Source organism: Mesitornis unicolor, unplaced genomic scaffold, assembly GCF_000695765.1.
Source record: "Mesitornis unicolor isolate BGI_N332 unplaced genomic scaffold, ASM69576v1 scaffold4744, whole genome shotgun sequence".
NCBI classification, from domain to species: domain Eukaryota; kingdom Metazoa; phylum Chordata; class Aves; order Mesitornithiformes; family Mesitornithidae; genus Mesitornis; species Mesitornis unicolor.
Window position 1 is genome coordinate 7,035 of NW_010177908.1, and position 22,965 is coordinate 29,999.

The 22,965-nt window shown below is 40.8% G+C and overlaps 1 protein-coding gene across 1 annotated transcript; it reads left to right on the top strand.

Annotated features, from left to right (window-relative positions):
• Positions 1 to 332: 332 nt before the first annotated feature.
• On the top strand, positions 333 to 20,350 carry CD53 (CD53 molecule; the record flags this gene model as incomplete). The annotated part of the gene is made up of 2 exons (XM_010182268.1): positions 333 to 524; positions 20,276 to 20,350. Coding segments are annotated over 2 exons (267 nt in total), but the record flags the coding sequence as incomplete, so codon positions are not given.
• Positions 20,351 to 22,965: the final 2,615 nt, after the last annotated feature.

Sequence of the window (22,965 nt, forward strand, 5' to 3'; positions counted from 1 at the left end):
TCTTTTACTCGCTGTCTCCATTTTCAACTGGAGAGGAAAAGACCTGATATGTGAAGTTGTGTCTTGGATTTAGGAAATATGAGCCTTTTTCTCCAGTGTTACTTCTTACTGATAAGTTCCACCTCTGTAATGTTTTATTTTTCTCCTTTTTTCTCTTTTTCTCCTGTGTTTTCCCTACTGAAAGTGCCATAAGGTAATGTAATTTCTTATTAGATGTGACTGCTGGGTTACCACAGCAGAGCTGTTCTACTGCTGCCATATTTATGTGATTTCATATCTAGGGTTGCCTGGGTATAATAACTGAGTTTCTTTGTTTCTCTTTATTTTCCCAGTTGGGAGGCTGTGGAATCCTTGGAGTAGGCATCTGGCTGGCTGTTACCCAAGGGAACTTTGCCACCCTCTCATCTTCTTTCCCATCCCTGTCAGCTGCCAACCTACTGATCATCACAGGGACATTTGTCATGATCATTGGCTTTGTGGGCTGCATAGGCGCCATCAAAGAAAACAAGTGCCTCCTGCTGAGTGTGAGTATTAAGCCACTATGCTGTTGCAGTGTTTGCTGTCTTAAGGTGCTGGTGCTATTCCAATGCATGTTACTGTCTCCTGTATGTCAACAGAAGTTGCCCACCTGACATGGATGAGATGCAAAAGGATTGATGTTAGCAGGAAACACTGCAAAGAGGTTGATTTTTGCTTAAATTGGTAATGAAGTCCTTCAGATTTGGCAATGCTGGTTTTACTAGTCATTAACTCTCAAAAGACTGAGATGTCTGGAAGCAAAGGTGCCAGCACAAGGAGACTGCTGTGAAAGCAAGGATTAATAAGGTGCCAGCTGTCCATGATTTAACACACTTGAGCCACATCCCTGGTCTATTTTATCAAAATATAATTTGATGTCACTCAAAGCTGGCCTTTACAAGTAGTGAGTGCCTGCTGTAGCTGGTGTGAGTGTATATTTTGGGTCCTGTTCAGCTGATGACCAGGAAGTGAGGTGATCTTGCTGTTCAAGCCCAGAACTTCACTCTGTGGGTCAGTAAACCTCAGAGTGAAGTGAAGCTGGTTTAGTTTGGTGAGCCTGGTGACTCCTTTGTAAAACGCTGTTCCTCACTGCTCTTCACATTCAATTTGCTCTCCTGGGAACTAGAGAATGAGTCAAGGCACGCAGTCCCCAGGAAAAATTCCCCCTGTAAAAATCTTTGAGTGACTGTGAGATTTCAAGCCTCAATAGAGGACTCTTTCCAGACCCATGCCTCGGTCGGTTGTTTCTGCTGATTTATAACTAGTAAAAATCAGGACTTGTCAGTCTAGGCTAATAAGGCTATTTGTGCAGCAGGTGGGTGAAACTAAAACAAATAGCATAAATTGAAATTAAGGCAATTTTCTGAATGGAAATTTGCACTGGGAAGGCTGAAGTCAGAATCTGAGGCTGAAAGTCCTTGGCTATTTTAACAGTCTTATAAATACCCACTTTGTGAAGGAAATGTCTTGTCAGCCTAGATATAGATGCTAGATTACAGCTTCAATGCCAGTGCAGCAGGAGTCCACAAGGTGCTGAGTCTAATGGTATAGCCTATATGTGCAAAATTAGTGACCTTTTTTGTGGTTCTTTTGGTTAAAGTCCTTGCTGATTACACCTGAGCTATGAGCGGTGTCTTCTTATGTGTCAGGATCAGGTGGTCAGTCCCCTGTACTGGAAGAGTTTCAGCCTTTTATCTTGTATCGCTTTTTTGGGGCTCATTACTCCTTTTCGCAAGGGCGGTCACCCTTGATGAGCCATCAGTGCTGCAGCTACAGTGAATGTACTCAGCCAACTCTACATGGGCATCCCTTTAGCGAGATGCAAATGTTTGTGGGTACTGCTCCTCCTAACACATACTGCACAATATTCAGAATCTGATGTCCTTCAGTGCACAATGTAATGACTGTAATTAATGGATCAAGTAACGCAAGGGAATCCAAATTCATTGAGGAACTCCTTGCATGGAAGAACTGGTAAGCTTGATCTGATTTGGTACCAGCATTTCACTCTGCCTGCCTTTACCTTTGTGTACTGTAGCTATTCACCATGGCCTCTATTTTACTATTATTTTCCTCAAGATTGAGTTATGTTAGAGCTGGTTGCAGCTACTTTAATTCTGAATAACTATAGAGGGTTGAAATACAGTTGCATGGAATTCACTTTTTGTTTAGTGTAGAGTAACTTTCCACAATGTGCATCAGTACATACTTACTCTCATTAAATACTAGTGAGATTTTGGAGCTCTTGTGAGTCCTTCTGTTGAGTCTATCTGTTTGGAGGGAAATGAATGATGGTAGGAGCTTCTGTTTCTGGGAGCAAAGCCTTATTGTGTAGCTTTGTTCTTAGTCTTTCCGCAGATTGCTGGTTTTGTTTGACTAGTGTTTGAAACAGTGCTTTTGAGATGAAGGTCAGGGTGTTTGGTTTTGGCTAGCTTCTGTTTTTCTGGATAACATAGGTAGCAAAATAGATGCTTGAATGAAAAAAACTTACTGAATATCAAACCAAAGCTGTTTTTAAAGTGTATGGTTGCTACATCTCTTCATCCTTTTCTTATTTCAGCGATGTTTCCAACAGTGTTCTGCCAAAATGAAAACAATCTCTTCCCAAAATATCTGTGTTTTCATTAAATATCCCTGAGGTTGTCTCTTCTCTATTGCTTTCTAAGAGAAGTGTTTTGCTGCAGCTGGGATGTGATAGGATTTACCATCTAGGTTGTAAAGGGAAAGCTACTAAGCATTCACAGCCTTGTGTCTCTTATGACACACGCTGAGTTTAAGAGTCATGGCAGGATCAAGTCCTTACACTCCTTTCTATATCTCCCAGGCCACCACTTAGCATCTGGCTTTGTTCCTATTAGTAGCTAGGATTGCTTTTTGAACTGAATTCCTGTAATTTAATGTCTCCAGAAGGTATTACCACAGATGTGACAGCAACTCATGAAGGAAGTTGTCTTGCTCATGTGTGATGTCACTGTCAACATCACTACTGCATTGTCTTGTGCAGTGTTTGGTTTAAGTAACTTCTTCTTCTGTTTGGAAATAGGAATTGTGATAATACATGGAGAAACTGAAGTCTGGCCGCATAGGTGTTTAAGATGGACTGATGGTGGCTATTTGATTGTGTGGGTAGTGTACTCTGTTGCACTGTTCACTGAATAGTGTATTTAATTCTCTTAATTTGCCCTCACCTCCTGATATATGGCCAGCCTCAGCACTAGACCAATACAGAGGCAAATGCTAAACGAACTTAGGGAACTGGGGTGGACAGGAGTTAGACAAGGTGTGCAGGCAGTTGAAACAGGTTTGTGGTGAGCTTAAAAGCAACGAAGAGCTATTAATGGAGCACTAAAGTGAAAGCAAAAAGTAAAAGCTAGGATGTTGTGTCCCTTGCATATTTCAGCAGTCTATATGCAATAATCTGATGAAGTGAGGCTTGGAGTAGATAAAGGAAAAGGAACTGGAATAAACCAAGCTTGAAGATTGCTAGGGATGTTATTGTGCTGGAATGGCAGATACTCAAGCTATAACCTACATATATGAGATCAAACATGGCTCCATTGAGCAGAACATCGCTGTGTATCTCTGAGTGAGTAGCACGTTTCACTGACCTCACCCTTTCCTCTGGTAGAGATAGTGTGAGAGAAAGTCTGGGATGTTAAGTATTGACCATAGACAGTAGTAAAGACGCTGTAAGTGTCATTTGGGTCTCTAGATGCTCTGGCTGAACTGTATTCCTGTTGCCTCATGCTCTGAAATCATGCCCTTAAGATGTCCTTGAATATACCTATGGCATTATAAATACATGGACCACATGGACATGCCTGGTTTAACCAAGAACAATTTGGACCCCCACTGGCTGTTATCTCCTGTAGTGTACTTGGTCCTAATGATAGGCTGGTGGTAGTCTTTAGACCTGCAAGGACTGGAAAGACAAATTTCCTATGCATCAGCAGCATATCTTCTGCTTCCTAAAAGCAGAAGAAAGAGGAAAGGATGTGGCAGTTACAAGGTGGGGAAGGATGCTGTTACTGGGATGAGAGATTTGGAGAAAGACATTGGGGATACTGCAGGACATACGGAGCACCACTGGGATCCTAAAATGGACTGGGAAGGAGCAGGGCAGGAAGAGCTACTAGCTCAACCCACCTGCACTGAAGGAGCAGAATTTTATGTAGTATTAGTCACAGCAGGATGTTTGTGTATGGTATTGCTTTATGAAAAGTGCTGTTGTTCAATAATGTAATAAGGGATGAGATTTCCTAAAGAATCTGCTTGAGTGAATGAGAAATGAGCAGTATCAAAGAGACATTTCAATCTATTTATATTTCATACACTATGTTGCAGAACAGATGAGACTCTGATCCTGTATCTTTGTGTTCTCTACATATGACATTTGTATTGGGTTCTCAGAGCAAACCTGTAAGCTCTTTGGTATTAGGCTGCTGTGATGTTAGCTGCAATTGATAATAATTGCTTACCTCTGGCATTTGCCAATGACTTTTGAAAGAAAGGAGAACAGACAAAGTGTTCTAAGTAGCAGAGGACAGATGAAGATAGGAGGTCAAAAGCAGAAGTAAAGTTTCATTTGTAAAGGAGTTTTTTTCATAGCTGTGTGCAGTAGTCAGGAATGATCCATGATACTCTCTGAATAGAGTGTTTAGATAGACTAGCGCTTTGCAGCTTTACTGTCTTGAAAGGACATACCTGGTGTCCACCAACTATGAGCTGGCAAATATTCTTTACTCAGTGGCAATGTGCAGCCAGGACAATGCCTCATTAATCTCATAAGAAACAAGCCCATTCCTATTTCTCTGCATTCAGAGGAACAGAATAATATGGCAGTCTGAAATAGAATGTGGGAAAAAAGACTTAACAAAAAACCTCAACCACCCTATGCATTCTGCAAAAATATGCAGATGGGTTGAATTCTGCAGCTGTCATTATAAGATCTCAGTGAACAAAGAATGTGTATTTGCAATGAGTCTTATTTCTTCCAGCTACAACGTGAAAGAAGATAAACTTTTCTGTCTTTAGATTTCCCTAAGGAAATCAGAGCAACTAGCATTTCTTGAAATAAGTATACAACCTGGTGTATATAATCTTGCATCTGAATGTAGATGCAAATTGTTGAGTGAAGCAGACAAACAATGCTTTCTTGCTTCAGTAAGATTCCTTTGACATTTCTGCTATTCTCTTTGCTCAAGATTGTATAACGGAAGTCCCACTGCTACAAGCTCATCTGTAATTAGAAAATGGCAGCTTTATTCTGATAGGTTGGGACACTGTCCTAAACAGGTGACAGATGTAAGCTAAGACCTTGACTTGAGAAAGTTTATTTATGGACTTCCATTGATTTATTTTATTTTAATAGGTATTTGATCCTGCATTTCAGAGTCATCCAGCTGTACTGCAAATCTCTATAGACTATCTTGAAACAAAATTAGGAATCTATTTTTGCTCTCTATCTCTTTGCAGATGTGTTCTAGTTCTAATGTCCTTCAGAGCTATTAGCTATATCCATAATCTTCATGAATTTTAGAAAAATGTTTAGTCTGAGTGCTCTTAATCCTATTGCAATGCATGTGCTTTTCAGCTGAGGGCAGATCCTTGCAGAAGATGATGCACCTTGTTGCACCACTCTAGCACGATCAGTTACGATGACTTGATCGTAGTATTGGCTTTTGGCAGGTGCTCTATGTACATATGCACATGCCATTGCTCTGTGTTACAGAAATTTGTGCCTGATTGAGTACTTTTTTCTTTCATGCTCAAATGTTGACCTAGCTGATCCTTAAGTGTCTGTGTAAATCTTATCTTTTAGGTTAATTGCTTAAGATCCACGTTTCTTTTCATCCAAATTCTCTGCCTTTCATGCGTGTTTAGTGGAGATCTATGTTTGTATGCTTGCACTGAAAAAGGTCATTATTCTATGGATAGTCCAGGTTAAAAATCTCAGCTCTACACGTTATATCATCATGGATTATGCTATTATCTATGTTACAGTATCCCCTGCAGGCAGCCCATGAGATCAGAATGCTCATTCAGTATAAAACTACTAATAAGAAGAGGTCCCTGACCAGTAGAGCTTACCATCTAAATAGATAAGACAAATGGAAAGTATTATTATCCTCATGAGACAGATGGGGAGCTGCAGCAAAGTGAAACTAAGTGCCTTGTGTAGGTTGCACTGGGAGATTGTGGGAGATCTGTGAAGCAAACTCAAATTGTCTAAATCTCAACTCGGTGCCTTTCTCATCTTCCTCTGATTACAACAGAACTTGTCTATCTGTCCTGTGTGCTACAGTGACCTTTAAGAAGTATTTAGTCCATGCTTCCATAATGACAATTTTGATTTCATCATATGTATTATGTCCAAATGATAAATAAATATCCCAAAGCAAAGTTAGTTCTCAATTTTTATTTTGTTGAAAGTGCCTAATTGGCACAATTAGCTGATTTCCGTGAGCTCTGCTGCAGGCTGCCCAAGCTGAGCCAATCACCTTAATAGCAACATTACCTTCAGTTAAGTGGGAAGCAGCACATTCAAAGAAGCTTCCAGAACGGGCATGTGAACATGATCTAGTGCAAATTTTTTGCAAATAGAAACTTACTTTTGGTCCAGAAAATCATTGTCACTGGTAAAAATCAGTATTGGGCCCTTTGTGAAGGAAGGATTTTTGCATCAAACAAGTAGAGGATGAGTCTTACTTGTGTAGACCTTAATGCCTAAAAAGGCATTAAGCTGATGTAGCGGATCCTTCACCAGTACTGTCCATGCAGGAATACAGTAGAAAGAGGAAAGGTCTTGAAGTAGGCAAAATGCTGATTCCTTTCTGATTACCCAAAGCCAGCTTATTATAAAGTACCACGGTTGGGTATATTCCATCAGATAAAGGATTAGGTAAGAAGTTGGCTTAGATATACACTCTTTTCCCTTATTTCTGATTTGTGAATGTTGTGGTTTAGACCCAGCTGGCAACTGAACACCATGCAATCTCTTGTTCACTCCTCCTTCCCGGTGGGATGAGGAGGAGAAAACAACAAAAGTCTTGTGGGTCAAAACAAGGACAGGGAGGGATCACCCACCAACCATGGTCACAGGCAAAAAAAACCAGACTCAACTTGGGGAAAACAAAACAACCCAATTTGTTACCAGTCAAATCAGAGTAGAATAATGAGAGAGACAACCAGATCTTAAAATCAACACCTTCTCCTACCCCTCCCATCTTCTCAGGCTCAGATTTGCTCCCAGTTTCTCTACCTCCTCACCCCTAATGGTGCAGGGAGACAGGGAATGGGGGTTGCAGTCAGTTAATCACACGCTGTTTCTGCTGCTCCTTCCTTCTCAGGGAGAGGGCTCCTCACACTTTTCCTCTCCTCCACTGTAGGTTCCCTTTCATGGGAGAGAGTTCTCCATGAACTTCTCCAACATGAGCCCTTCCCATGGGCTGCAGTTCTTCACAAGCTACTCCAGTGTGGGTCCCTCCCAGGAAGTGCAGTCCTCTAGGAACAGACTGCTTCAGTGCAGACTTCCCATGAAGTCACAGCTGCCTTCTGGCACAGCCACCTGCTCCAGTGTGGGGTTCTCCATGGGCTGCAGGTGGACTTCTGCTCTACCATTAGCCTCCATGGACTGCAGGGGGATAGCCTGCCATCTCACCATGGGTTGCAGAGGAAGCTCAGCTCTGGCGCACCTGCTCCTCCTCCTTTCTTCCTTGACGTTCATGTCTGCAGAGTTGTTTCTCTCACATCCCATTCCTCTCACTGCTGCAGGCTTTTTCTGCTGGTTCCTGAACTGCTCTTGGCTCTTGGGCAGGGACTGAAGCTGGGCTGGCTGGGTCAGGCCTAGGGTCACGCCATCTGAGGGGCAAGGCATACACTGCACCCCTCTTAAAAATATTCTTTGCAGAGGTGCCAATGGGCTCAGCTTTGGCCACAGGCAAGTCTGACTTGGAGATGAGGAAGCTTCTAGCAGCTTCTTACAGAAGCTACCTCTGTAGCCCCTCCCCTGCTACCAAAACCCCACCACACAAGTCCAATACAGCAGATAAGTCTGATCTTTTTTTAAATGTTTCTTTTTAGAAAAGCTGAAACAATTATTAATCAGATGGGGAAAGAAAAGAATCATTAACAGACAGATCTATGGGTTCAACTTAATTTAAATGAGAACCCCATGTTAATAAACAAGGAGTTCATCACAGTTGCTGGAAATGAATAAGATCAGAATTAAACCTTGATACTAGGTCAGGACCAGCTGTGGAAAGAGCTGATACTATATATGTATCTGAATGACTATCCAGACATCAGAAGGTTCTTATTTATGGAATAGTCCAGGGGGAAAATAAGTGTCCATGGTGTTTTGTACTGTGCTGTTGAGAGTTTTCTGAACTTCAGGCAGCTCATCTGTAAGTGAAACAGCAAGAAAGAAAATGAGGGAAAAGTTAAAAGAGTAGGAAGAAAATAAGAATAAAAAAACCCTACTGTTTTCAATGGTGTCACTGGATCCAATCAGCTGAAACTCCATTGGTGACAGGGAATTTAATTCAAAGCAACTAAATGGGAAAGAAATAGCCTGTGAATGACTTAATCTCAGTAATTTAATGCTACAGACCAAACAGTAGATTCTCATTCTGGCTTAGCACATGAGCTTGTATTCTTTTAGCAATCTGAATAGCAAAATCAAGGAAATTGTGGCTGTAGCCACAGCAGCGAGCAAGTGATGCAAAGACCAGAAAGATACTGTACACGCAACTTGAGGGCATTCTCCCTTATGTATAAGTCTTCTCTGTGTGGTGCTGTGTTGCATAGGAAAGCCCTAACTTCCTACCTGTTTGGACTCAGTGCTTACTGTTTGTAAGTACTGAGCACCAAACTCCGCCTTTTGGTGCTTTTCCTTTATTATTAAGAATCTGCTCCTCATTGCTTTTCAGTTTTTAGCTCCTTTTTCTTGGCTGATACTGAAATTCGAGAGTGAATGGAATTGGCCTGAATCTTTCCCTTCCTTCCTTCTTTTCTTCAGCTCTGGTAGCAGTTAATCAAAGGACCTGGGAAGAGGAGACAAAGAATAAAGCTGTTTTCCTTCCCTTCTGTTTTTAGACTTGAGCCTGGTCTCAATGTATAGGAAGGGCTTACCTCATAGGGTAGTATTTATTTTTCTAATATAGACTAGTATACTAATAATATAGACAATACTGCTAATGCCTGATATGCTTTGAATCATAGAATATCTAAAGTTAGAAGGGACCCATAAGAATCATTGAGTCCAACTCCCTGCTCCTTGCAGGAGTACCTAAAACTAAACCATATGACTGCGAACATCATCCAGATGCTCCTTGAACTCTGGCAGGCTTGGTGCCCTGACCACTTCCTGGGGGAGCCTGTTACAGTGATCAACCACCCTTTCAGCAAAGAACCTTTTCCTGATGTCCCTGTTCCTTTTTCATGTTGCCAAAATGTTGCTTTATGGCAGCCAAGCAATGTGACAGAGCCATGTGCAGGAGTCAGTGGAGCTATACTAATTTTTATCAGTTGAAGGCTTAATCTGTCTAAATGGCTACCAGTGTGTCCGAGTTCTTAACTCCTGGTTGGTTAATCTATTAACTGGTAGTTGTTAGCCGTGTATTAGCAACATCAGCTTCTCTGACAGTCTGTACAGGCTCAAGGTCCCCTATTATTTATAAAGCCTCCCTCACCCCATCATTTTTTCTCAGCATTGAACCAACTCTTATGTACCAGTTTTTTGAAAAGAAACCTGGCTCTGAGCCATTTCAAGAGGGGACCCAGAAACTAAGCTTCATCTTGCCCTAATGTTGTAAGGATTTGAGGTGGGTCACAGATACCTCACTGTACATGAAATTATCAGGACAATTAAGTAATCCAATGAACCTCACAGTGGAAGAGCAGAGCATAAGGCTACATGGTAGTCAGGAAAACACTTTCAAGGAAGCCTGTTTTCTACCAGAGCTTGCAGTCTCCGGACAGATGTGTTCATTGTCTGATCTATAAGACTGACCTCTGCTGAATTTTTTTTGGGAAAAAAAAATTGCTCCAGACATAAGTTCACCTGTAAGATCTGGTAGGTAACAGAATTACTCCTATATTGAAAGTGAAGGTCAGGTGCTCCTTGTCAGCCCAGACATACTTGTCACTTTTGAGCATAACATTTGATGATTTTTTTTCCTATTAAAAAATTATCTCCTCAGAAAGCCATAGGCTTACCAAAGCAGCATGTGTCCTTATATTCCAAATAATTTGTTTGCTACTTAGCACCTTAACATTGCTTCTTAAAGAGAAACATTGGCTTTTTACTTTAAGGATTAGAATTGCCTGAACTTCAGAAAAAACCTAACTCTGGAAGTAAAGAAATAGAGGCTGGTTTGTTCACAAGGTGCAGCCAAAGCTGATTTGATGCCATAGACATTTCAGTTCCTTAGTAGGAGAATATTAGCAGCTAAAAGGCAGAATTACATAAACCAAACTGACTTGCTGTTCCTTTTTTAAGCTACTGCAAGACTGACCCATGTGCATCTGATGCAACAGCCTCTGTGTAGCACATTTGGGAACTGCAAACTGTGGACTACCCAGTGTACCAGCAGTGGAATTTAAATACAGACAAGATACCCTAATTTGTCCTTTTTTCATTTCTTGACTATCTGATTCTCACCATTTCCTTCCCATACACACAGTGCAGTTTCTGGATGCTGTTTTGAAACTCCTAGAAATAAGATAAATTTTCTATCGTTATAATTAACAGGTGAGGTCCCATTGTAAGCTTAGCTCAGGGTTTCCAAATACGTGTCAAGGGAGAACTGCAGAATTTCAGAATAAGCTTTTTCCCCTTCATCATAAGTCAGCTGAGCAGCATAGTTATGTCATTTGCCCTTATCCTGGGAGAGCTTCTGTGAGTTTGCCCAGCACTTGGGGTCAGCCAGATGTTCAGTGTGAAAAAGAGCGTGAAGCCAGCCTGCCAACTCACTACCCAAGCAGGGTGTGTGGAGACCACTCACTGCTGCTCTCTTCATCCTCCTGGGGCACTGAGCTGTCTGATCACATTTCATGGTGGAACTCCAGATGACAGGAAGTGTCCTGGGGATGGTAGATGCAGGGAAGAAGCTACGTTTACTAAGCACACAGGTGATGTTAAAGTCTGAGTAAAGTAAGTTTAGACACTAATTAACTTTGCATGTCTTTGCCATAGATGGAGAATACTGGACTAACCCCAAGTCAGAGCCTTTTAGTTGCGTTTGCTGTTTTCATTAGCTTTGTTAGATGGACTCAAGCAACTGCTTTGTTATTAATGAAACGTCCCATGGACTTGTAAGAGCTATTCTAATGTCTTAGTTCTTCAGCCTCGTCATACTTAAGAAGTGAGATGAGTTTGTCTAGACTAGAATAAAGATTGGCACCAGATCATATCACACCTTTGCATTATGTTTGCAGAAGAAATTAAGCAACCCTTAAAGAGAGTCACAGGCCGGTGAGACTTTTATTTATGCTAAGGAATAATAATCTGTGATCTGTTAAATAGGCTTATAGCCATCTACTCTTGTGATGTGAGAGTGATACCTGGCTAATATTTGATAACACTTCATTGATTTTGAGTCAGTTTTTGGAGAAGATGGTGAATGACTCGAACATCACAAAATCCCAGTTAAAATCTGTCTACTATGATGCATAGTATGAGAATGTCAAGTCTCCCAAATCTCAGTAATACAGTAAGACTGAATTATTTCAACTGAAACACTGTTAATGTATTAAAACTGCATATGTTGTATATCTTCCCAGAAATAATTACTGCAGATTTCTTTGAGCCTTATTGATCAGCAGAGGTTTTTGCACATTCGTAAAAAATGTAGTCCAAACATAAACAGAGTGGTACTATATATTCAGCAGGCATAAAGCATCCACGACTTTGTCACAATCAGAATGAATTAACTATGTTACGGTTTAAGGGTTAACAGCCTGAAAGGGAAGGACAGGTGGTGTCTGTAGGACCCTGAGGGGTCAGAGGTCAGTTCTGTTCCCTCCCTTTTCCAGCCACAGTCTAAGAAAAAAACCGAGGAGGCCCGATGTTTCTTGGTCTTTTCCTGACTTCCTGGGCTGCTTCTGGTGGCATCTCCAAGCAGCTGGGTCAACCTCCACGTGCTCGGCAGCATCCACCACCACCCGCTCCCGGCACCACTGAGGTCCCTGTGACGAGTCACAGCGGTCACAGTGGCCACGGGGCACTGCTTGGACACTTCCACTCGGGACTACTGAGATCGGGTTTTGTATACAGTTAAATATCCTTTGTCCCTTACTAATTCCCTTTTCCTTTCCCCTGTTGTTTTCATTAAACTTGTTACAGTCTTAACTTCCAACCTTGTGTGAAGCATCTCTTCTCTATCCCTTTTTTTAAAATCCTCCCCTGAGAGGGCGGGGGACAATAGAGAGAAAATCCTGCTCCCTGGGCTTGCCCTGGGCCCTGAACGGAGACAAACTATTAAGGCTTTTAGACAATAATAGCTGATGAACCAAATTTAGATACATGCTGTTTTCATATGGGGGTTTCTGTTCATAAATTTGCTCATATACATTACTGGCCCCCCACCCCTTCCCTCAAATGAGGGTTGCAGTCAGTTCATCCCATGGAGTCTCTGCATTCCTTCCTCTGCAGGGGTAGGGAGGACTCCTCCCACTCTCGCTCTGCTTCCATGTGGCACTCCTGCCACACAGGAAAAGTCCTCCATAAAGTTCCAATATGGGTCTGCCCACGGTTGCAGTTCCCTCATGCAAAAACTGCACGTGGAGTCATGGCCTCTTCAGGGTCAGCCACATTCTCACATGGATCTGCTCCACTGTTGAACCTCCACAGGCTGCAGGCGGGTAGACCTGTGCTCTCACCACAGGTTGTGGGGAAACCTCTGCTCCAGTGCATCTCCCCCTCCCCCCCTCCTTTCTTCTTTCACTGACCTTGGTGTCTGCACAGTTGTTCTTACATCCACTCCTTTCTCTGCTGCAGGTTGGTTCTTTAAGAGTTTCCAGCTCTCTTAGGCTGGAGCTGTAGTGGGGCTTGAGCTTAAGTTGCAGCTAGATTGGCCAGGCTGGGCTGGGGCCATGCTGCCCTCACCCAGGGCCGCTGCACTGGTCAGGGCTGGGGCAAGAGAGAGGGCAGGCCTTGGACTGCACTCTTCTTAAATACTTTAAATCACAGAGGCGCTGATTGTCTTGGCCCTGGTCAGAGATGGGTCTGACATTGGAGCCAGGGGAGCTTCTAGTAGCTTCTTACAGGGCTATTTCCATAGTCTCTCCTCCACTACCAAAAAAACTCCCAAAACCCCTCACAGAAACCTAATACAAACTGCTATAAAATCCATTAAGTTCTTTTGACTTCAGTGGAGCTCTGTGAATTTGTAGGTAAAGGTTCAACTTCATTTATTCATAAAAGAGAGATGCTGTTTATACTTTCAGTATTAAAGAAAACCTTCTCTGCAGGGATAGCATCTTATGTGCAGAATGTGATGTAATTTTTGATAGTATTTCTGTTCATATCAAATTATAATCTAAAAATCAATTCAATAAATTTTTTTTGGCAGATAGTTTAGGCCTAAAGCACAGTAACACAATCTGGTAATCCTCCTTTTAGCTTACAAAGAAAGGACCTTCTCCTTTTGATCAGAACAAGAAGAGATATTTCAAATGTTTGGGGATCCTGCACTTTTATGTGCTTTTGTCTTAAATCAGAATGAAAAGATAAATGTAATAATTGGATAGTTGTGGGCCATACTAAGCCCCACATTTCCTTACATTTCTTGACATTGAGAAAGAGTAACACCATCTTCCAGAATAAGATAAGGCTACATCTGGAGTACTTAGCCCAATTGGGGCCCTTCAGTAGAAGAAGTACATACATACCAGAGGAGTCCAATGGAGGGCCATCATGATGATTATGGGGCACATGATGTGTAAGGACAGACTGGGAAAGCTGGGTTTGTTTTGTCTTAAGAAATTAAAGCAAGGAGATTTTATTCTTATCTTCAACTACCCTGTGGTAGAGTCTAAGAAAACATAGCTTTTGGCAGGATTCACAGGGATTGGACAAGATGTAACATACATAAGATACAACAAGGGAATTCCAATTGGTGATACAGAGTATTTTTCTTATCATTAAGGTAATCAAGTTTTTGTTGTCCAGTGATGGCTGTCCTTCATCCTTGGAGATGCTTGGAAAGTGACTGGGCAAAGCTCTGCAGTTTCATCTGGATGACTGCTATTAGCAAGAGGTTGGACCAGATTATATGCCCCGGAGGTCATTGCCAACCTGTATGTTTCTGTGTTTCTAAGAGACTCTGTCTTCTAGCAGTCAGAGCTGGACTATTCTTGAAGATCAAAATTACATATGTACACGTTAGGACCAGACAAAGAAATTAAAAGCCCTTCAAGGCTATGAAGTTAGAATTCTCTTGGAAGACCAATAATTTTAGCCCAATGAATTCTCTGTAATTTCTTCTGCCAGAAGTGCATATTAATTAGGAAGTGAAATGCAATTCTGAAATCAAAGCTGATCAGTGAGGATTTGGTAATCCAGCCCAACTAAAAGGCAAAATGCTTGACTGTATCAAACTTGTAGTTGATGTTACAGAGGAAAAGTTGCCTGTATATCTTCTATTCTTTTTTTGTCTCTGTCCTGGGAGCTGCCAAGAGCAGTTAGCTTGCTGTAGCAATCTGACAGGAACAACCTACCTGCTCATGTGTTTTATTTCATATTGTCTCTGTCAGAAAAGAAGCTAACTGTCCCCTTTGCAGATGGATCAACAGTGTAGGGACTATGTGATGGAACACAGCACAGCCTGACTGTTGAAGTTATTTGTCCAGTTTCTTAGGTAGGTAATGCTAATTTGTAGGCTGTTTGGTCAAACAAATTATTTGCCAAGCCATGAACTTTTAAACTGTTTTTGAATAAAACTCTTTTTGACTGTGTCATTATTCCAAAGAGGCTGCTGGCCTTTGCATCTTCTTGCTGTTCATTGAAGAGGATTTGAATAATACTTTGCAAGAAACTTCTATCTCCTGTCATTAGCTAAGTTTAGAAGAGGATCTGGTACACTGACATCTTACTGTCCCCTTCTGAAACAGACTGCCATCAAAGTAAAAGTGCTGCTTCAGGGATCTGTCTGAACACAGCATTCTTGATTTTGTCATCAGTTGTATCATGTGTAGCAAAATGTTAGGAGACTTAAAAAGACGTTCACAGATGGATTTGCATTGTACTTGGTCATCTTTATCTTTGGGAGACTATGAGAAGGTGAGCTACTCCTGACATGGAGAGACAGACAATTTGAGCAACATGATAGAGCTATTGAGATTTGGAAAGGAGAGGCAGTGGAGAAACAAAAGACCCAGTCCTGTGTATAAGTGTGTGATGCTTAGTAATCATGTAAAGAGGCAAGTGTCAACATGTGAGAAACCAGATAATTGTGTTTGTTTGGGAAGAAAATATAATTAAGTTATTGCTTTGTGCCTTTATGAGCTGTGATAGAGACATGCTTCAAATGCTATACATAGGGAACAGTTCTTGATTCTCCCACAGATATTAAGAGGCTGGATGGAGGGAACCTCAGAACTGATGGGTCAAAAGTCTAGTAAAGCTCCAATGGGAATGAATTTACAAGTTGGTACCTCTTCTTCTCTAATACATTTTTGTCTCTCTGATATCAGGAGGGTGATGCATAGCTATGAGATAGGGCTGATAGCATTGCATACTTCCTTTTCTCTACTCCTCTAATGGGAAACTGTGGGAAAGTAAAATATGAACGTAACTGCTTAGAAGCTGGCCTTAAGTTTCTTAGGGGTTGGAAAACAGCGGTGGTAGCTAGACAGAAAGGTGTCACCTTACCTCCTTTCTCAACAAAACATCTGTGGGGTTATTTCAGGTGTAATATATGAAAAGCTGTGCAGTAGGTATCTTTCCAGTGAACCTCTACTAGGTTGCATACCACTATTTAACAAGCAGTGTGGTAAATCATCTCTCTGTGCAAGGTCAGATCAGTCTTTTTTTAGTGGTGTTTTACATGAATGCTTTGCTTTGGGATTGTTGTTTCTTCATGCATAAATATCTTTATTGTACCAACAGCCTGCAGCCCCAGTGAACCAAAGCAAAACTGATTTTTATTCTTCTCTATATTTATGGCCACAGTGAGAGAACTCATTTGAAAAGGAGCTATGGGTGTTTCCAACAGGTTTGGCAGGGGTTTAGGCACTGGGAGCCTTCAGTGGGCTTGTATTTGAATTTTAAATTTGAATGGGATATGCCAGGCTGGTTCTGGCCCCAGATTGGCCATCATTCCATTTGGGATGATACTGAGGATGGAACTGAAAGTGAACTTTTATTGAAAGGTGCTATGGGAATAGAGGAGTAGGTTCTGCATGCGTCCATGCATACACTTTAGTCTGGTGGATCAAAAGATGTGCTGAAGTGTGCAGGCTATGTTTTGCAGCCAGCTCAATCTGAAGTCTCAATTTTTACTTTCTGACATGTTGATTTGAGTTCAGGTAGGGTTCTTTAGAGGGGAATGAGAAATGTACTGACAAGTAATTGCTTGTTACTTTTACCAGGTGCTAAATTTGAAGTCTCCACCTTGAGGTTGACCTCATCTAATTTACCTTTGCAATAAAAGATATGGTATATAGCTCTACTCCCTGCACACAGTGGGATTACCAATATATGTTAGTTATCTGTGATATAACAGTGTATTTTTTGTTAATGAATATCAACAGTAAGAGAGATGAAACTAGAGGTTTTATTTAAAAACAAAAATATTTTTCTTTGAAGAAAAAACATATTCCTACCTATGTAGGTGTTGATCTTCTGAACAGTGTACATAAATTTTGGGTTCACTGTATGACTTCCAGAATCTGCAATGCATGAAATCAAATACCCAGCAGTAATGGCTTGGGGGAACCTCTGAGCCTTTGCATGGAAAGACTTAAGACATGGTATATAACCATCACTGAGAGGACTTCTGAGTTTTCCTAAATTTGGAATGCTTGACTTCACAATTATAGTATCTTTTGTGATAACAATGTCATACGTATTTCTCTAGTATGAACTGAAGAAGGCAGGAATACCATCATTGTATCGCCAGAAGATCTACCCCACAGCCTTCTGCTGCTGAACACAGAAGCACAGCTGGCAGCAGCAGCTGCCCACTCCAGTCCTAAAATGGAGGGTTTTAGCAGAGTTCTATGTCTTGGTGTTTCAGGGGAAATGCTCTTGAGTAATGAAATTTTAATTAATTTTTTGTTAATTAAGATAAACTTCCAATTACTGATTCTGATATTGAGAAATAATGGCAATTACATGCATGAGAAAACACCTCAACTTCCTTCCAGACACCTTTCTTCCTCTCTGGCTAGTCTCCAGTCTTCTGCCTGCAAATTATACTAAGTCATGTGGATCAGTGCAGGATGCTTTCCTTTTTCTGCCACTCTTTGTTTCTTGTTCCTTGGTTTGGTTGGTTTTTTTGTTGTTGTTGTTGTTTGTTTGTTGTTTGATTGTTTTTGGTGTTTTTTTTATTGTTGTTTTTTTTTTACCACAGCTCCAGCACAGGGTCCTTCATAGGGCCTCCATTCTCTCAAAGCCATAGTTTGTCCTGGCTATCCATGTGCTCAGGTATCCCCTATCACTGTGCAGGCCTTTCCTTTTTCTCTGGTGTCTCCTGCCCCAATCAACTACTGCCAGTAGTAGGTCCAGTTTCTCTAAAACTAGTAGCCAGATGGTATCCTAAACAAAACCATTCCCTATCTGCTTTCTCAGGCTCCCCTTTCTCCTGCAAAGTCATTCCCTGGCTTCATCTGTACTGTCACTGTGGTGATGAGTGCAGAGAAGGGAGAAAAAACTTTCTTGAGAGCACAAGAAAAACAGGTCTCTGAATTTTACTCTTGATTCCTGGCTGTACCCACTGTTCCAGGTCATGTCCTGTGAAGTGGGAGTGGAGGCCAGCAGCTCTGAGGGGGTGGCAGAAAGGCATTGTGAGCATGTGTGGGCCCTGCAGGAGGAAAAGATGCTCTGTGGGATGGTTTGCGTGTTGTCTGTGAGCTGCAGGAAGGATGTGAGTAGGCTTTTTGTGTTTTTAGACTTTGAGGGTTTTAACTGCTGAGCCTGCTCATCTTTGCTGGATGTGTGAAATGTAATTTTTGAAGGCTAATCATTTTCCTCACAGAAATCCTCACCTAGTTGATAAAGACAAAAGGCACATGCCTGAAATGAAGCTGCTCTTTGTTTCAGGTCCTTGCACTAACATGTGAGTGTGAGAGGATTTCAAATTAAGCCATGTGAAATTTAACCTGGGCAGAATAACATACTTTGCCCTGCTTCATTCTTAGAAGTAACTGAAGTGCTATTTTTGAAGTTATTCCAAAAGCTTTAGACATAAACAAGCTCAGAATATATATGCACAGAAAATTAAGGTTTGGCAAATTTTTTTGAGTCCTGTGGTAGGAAATGCTGATCACTGTTTGTAATGGGTACAAGTCCTTCCCTTGTTCTAGAAATTGCCTAATGTAACCCAGGCTGTACCTGTGAATTTCACAGGGAGACAGCGATGTTCACATGCACATTTTGGAAAAGCCATGCTTTATGGATGAGCAAAAAAGTACCCCACAGCCAAATAAAATATAGCAAAGTGACTGTGAATGTTTGCAAAGAGTGATATGCTTTGTCCTGTTTCAATTAATGCTACACAGCAGGCTAAAATCGTAAATGTAAAAAAAAAAAGCAAGCTGCACCAAGGCTGGTTTGCAAAGCCATACAGAAGGTGTGTTTGATGGTAACAATATGGAAATCAGCTTGGATCATGTGTGTGAATGAGTTCTGTGATTCAAAACTGGACAGTAACAGGATCCAGTATTAGGATCAGGCATATGTGAAGGTACTAGTGGTGAAGATTTGAAAATAAATTCTTAATTTAAGACTCACAGGGCAAAATGCGTTGAGTTCTATAGGCAATGTAATTGTACTAGTGAGAAAGGTATTTTCCCCTTCTTGACCGTTTGCCCCTCATTCAGTCACAGAGATCCATAGGTTGAAAGATTTGGGTTTGAATTACCAGGCAGTGAAGGAGCTCTGATAAGGCTTTGTGACTATTGAACTTTCATAGGTTTGCAGCCTGGTGGTTGAAGCTAAAGAGAGAGTAGCTGTTGTTTGTTGGTTTTGGTTTGTTTTTTTCCTCTTGGGGATGGGATTTCAATTAAGTCAGTGTTGCTCGGTGTTAGAATTCCAGCCTTGCAGGCTGCTAAGTATGGAATTTGTGTTATAGGTAGCAGGACCTTGCCAGAGCCTGAAAAGTTTCCAAAATTACTTTCTCTCCTTTACCCATCTTTGCCAAACTCAGTTTCATTTAATGCTCTGATAGCACGTGTTCTAATGTTCTTGCAACTGCTTTGTTGACACTGCTGCAGACCTATCCTTGCAGACTTGTCCAACATCTTTACAACAAGCAGGGGATATGGTTTTGCACAAGTGTTTGGCATTGGGAACAGTTCTTCTTGCTGAAGTCGATCAGAACTGACGGCTTTAGAGAATCTACCTGAAATCCCTGCATTATTTTATCCACTCTTTTGAGCTTTTGAGTGCTGGATTTTAGATAGTTCTATGGCTTATGAGCAGGAAAAGATACGGACTGAATTTGCTTTGATATGTTCAGTACAAACCAGCCCCTCTCAGTTTAAACCTGTGGGTGATTTGTGTAGCTACCTGAACCTGCTTGTAAAGCTTACTTGGAATGCTAGCTTTTTGGTGCGCCTTTCACTTCTCCCACAGTTCCCCTTGAAAGGAGCTATGACTTTATGGTTTATGGACCAGGCTACCTTCTCTTGCAGTGGGAAGTCAAAGCTGTAGATTTTGCTGATACCTGATAAAGAAAACTTGTCCTGGGAAGAGTCCTCAAGGGTTACAGTCAAATAGAGCACTGGTCTGCTGGGATAACAGATCTTTGTGGGGTTTTATACTCTTCTGCTGAAATCAGTCATATACATGAGCCATGCGTAAGCCCAGATACTGTTGTGTTTCCTGACTAGTCCTTTACCTGCTTTTTCAATTGCTGCTTGCTGTGTGCCTTCTGTTCTGCTGTAACACAGCAGCTTTGCATCTTGCTGCCTATATGACTCCCACTCCCCATTCTGCATAATCTGATGAATATACTTAGTGTGCCTCCAGAAAAAGCTGAAATAGATGTTTATGGTTTTTGCTTTTCCCCCCCGTCCCCTCTTCTCTTGGCAGTTTTTCATCATGCTGTTAATTATATTTCTGTTGGAGCTCACTGTCGTGATTCTGTTCTTCATCTACACTGACAAGGTAAGTCAGATTCTTCATTTTTCTTTCCCCTTCAGCAAATTTTTATGCCCCTTTTCCCTATAAATAAATCATGAAGCTCTTTGCTTGATATGCACATCATGCTTCTGTCTTCCTTAAGACACCCTTCTCAGAAGGAGCTCTCTCAGAATGCATTAACAGCCTTGCAGGACTGGGCTATCTTGCTTGCTCATGTGTGCAACTCAAGGTCACAGATATTGTCAAGTGCATCTGCCATAAAAAGGATTAACAAAAAAAGCCACAAAAAAGCGCAAAGAAGCCAACGAGCCTTACTAGGAACATGTAGGAAGAGAAACCCATCAGAATGAACAGAGTTTTACAAAATATATTTACAATTTAAGAGCCACATTGATGTTCTTACAAAGGAGGTTTCCCTGTTACAGGCCAAGGCATACAATTCATTATCTTTCCAAGTTGCTCCTTGCACCACATGTGTACTTAGATTCTAGTGGAAAGCCAAGGTAAGTGTATAAAGGTTTATTAAACAAAGCTTTTGTTTGTGGTTTCGAATTTTACTTATGTTGGAACTTTTTTCCTGTGCTTACTTGGCATTTCTGTTGTAAGGACAAGATTGCCTATCTGAATTATCTTTATCCTTAGAATAATTTTTCTAAAACAAAAAAGAAATCTTACATGAATAAACCCAAAGCAAGGGCACAGTTGTGCGTAACCTGCCTATTCAGTCAAAATTGACAAAGTCTCTTAAAACTAAAGCCTAAGGGAGCTTGAAAATCACAGTATAGGTAGCAAAATTTTGCTGTGAATTAAGTCATCAGATACATGACCAATAAACAGCTTCTTCTGGAATGGAAAGACAAAATAACCAAAAATTAAATAAAAATGAAAAATAACTACACAAAATATAAAACTAAAATTAAGTTTAACAGTAGACCTAGTTATATTCTGTACGTTTAGCATTAACCCGTATGAGGAGTGGATAGGATGTCAACAGGACTTTCTAGAAAGGCTCCAAATTAATTTATGATGAGTGATTGTCAGGTACAAAGGAAGGACTAAAAAGAGCTAGGTAGCCAGACAGCATGCTGTAGCTGGAACATGGAATTAACTTGCAAGGTAATTAAAGTAGAAGGGGCAATTTAAAATTATTTGTATGCATTATTGGATTCTAAATTACTTGTAACCTCTTGGGAGTAAGATCTACATGTCATAGATGACAGCTTAATAAAGGCATCTACTTAATATGGAGTGGGCCTCCAAAACTCAAATGCAACACTTGGCATATATTTAGAAAGGGAATCAGTTAGAAAATATTATCATGTCATTGTGTAAATTGACGGACTTACCTCATTGTGAGTATAATTTGGTTACTTCATTTCTGGGAAGTGTAACAGAAATTATTAGAAGTGCTATAAATGTGTGAAAGAGCAGTCATGAAGAAAGATTATGGAGACTACCCTGATTCGGTTTGTGAAAGGAAAGAGATCCTCTGCTTAAGAGGTCTGAAGAAGAGAAATGACAGCAGTTTCTAAAATAATGACATACAAAAGACCTGTCCTGAACACAGAAGAAATACTTGAAAATATTAAGTAGGTTTGAAAGATAAATGTTTCCTATGCTCCATATCATCATCTTTTAGAATTCCCTGTTGTTGACTGTTGTTGAAGCTGATAGTTTGATAAATATGTGGGTATGGAGGAAAGAAAAAAAATGCAATGAAAAAATTTTCATAAAGCAGTCAGCACTGTTATGTTCACAAGTGTGCCACAGAGAATGTTGATCCTCACTCTTCAGAGGTAAAATTAGTGAAAAAGTGTCAGGAAGGATTCCATCCCTCTTTCAGCCTATTGGTTTGCAATGGTTTTTATTTGTTCTTAATGAAGAGATCAGGAAATTAAACTTTCCTCTGAATCACATAGGCTGATGCTGGAGGTACAATGCAGTTCTGTAAGATCAAAACAGAGTCAGGCTGCTGTTCAAGTGCAGTTTACTGAGTTAAGGAATTGCTGTAGTCTGTGTATTGTGGATGATCAAATTTGAGGCTCTTAATGTTCCTGTATGACCTTAAATCCATGGTCTTGTACAGAGGAAATCAATAGTTTGTCTCTGTGTTACACTTATAGTCCTACTACAGAATAAATAAAGCAGCAGCGACCTAAAACTGATATTTTCATACAGCATGCTCAGAATTCATGTACTGGCTTTCCTGATGTGAGGAAAAGTATTGCCACACGTACTGGTATGGGAAAGTAACTAAGCCAGACAAGTCCACCGCAGTAATTAAGTTAACACAGTTCCTTGGAAAATCAGTGAAGGAACAATCTGCACTAACATTTGCACAATGTAATGTTACTTTTGTGTGCAAAAGCAGAAAAGGACTCTGCAGACTAAGACTGCAGACTCTGCAGACTAAGACTTTGAGGGCTCCTCTATCATTCATATATGTATGTATGTATGTATGTATGTATAATTTTTATATATATATAAATCAGCACTTTTTGCATGTACCTGGTAGCCTTCTGTTAATTAGGAGTGTATGTACATGTAAAATTCTTCCCAGGATAAAATGGGACCCAATCATTATTTTCTATTTCTGACCTGTGATGTAGGTTGAGTAATGGATTCCTTGGCAGTTTTAA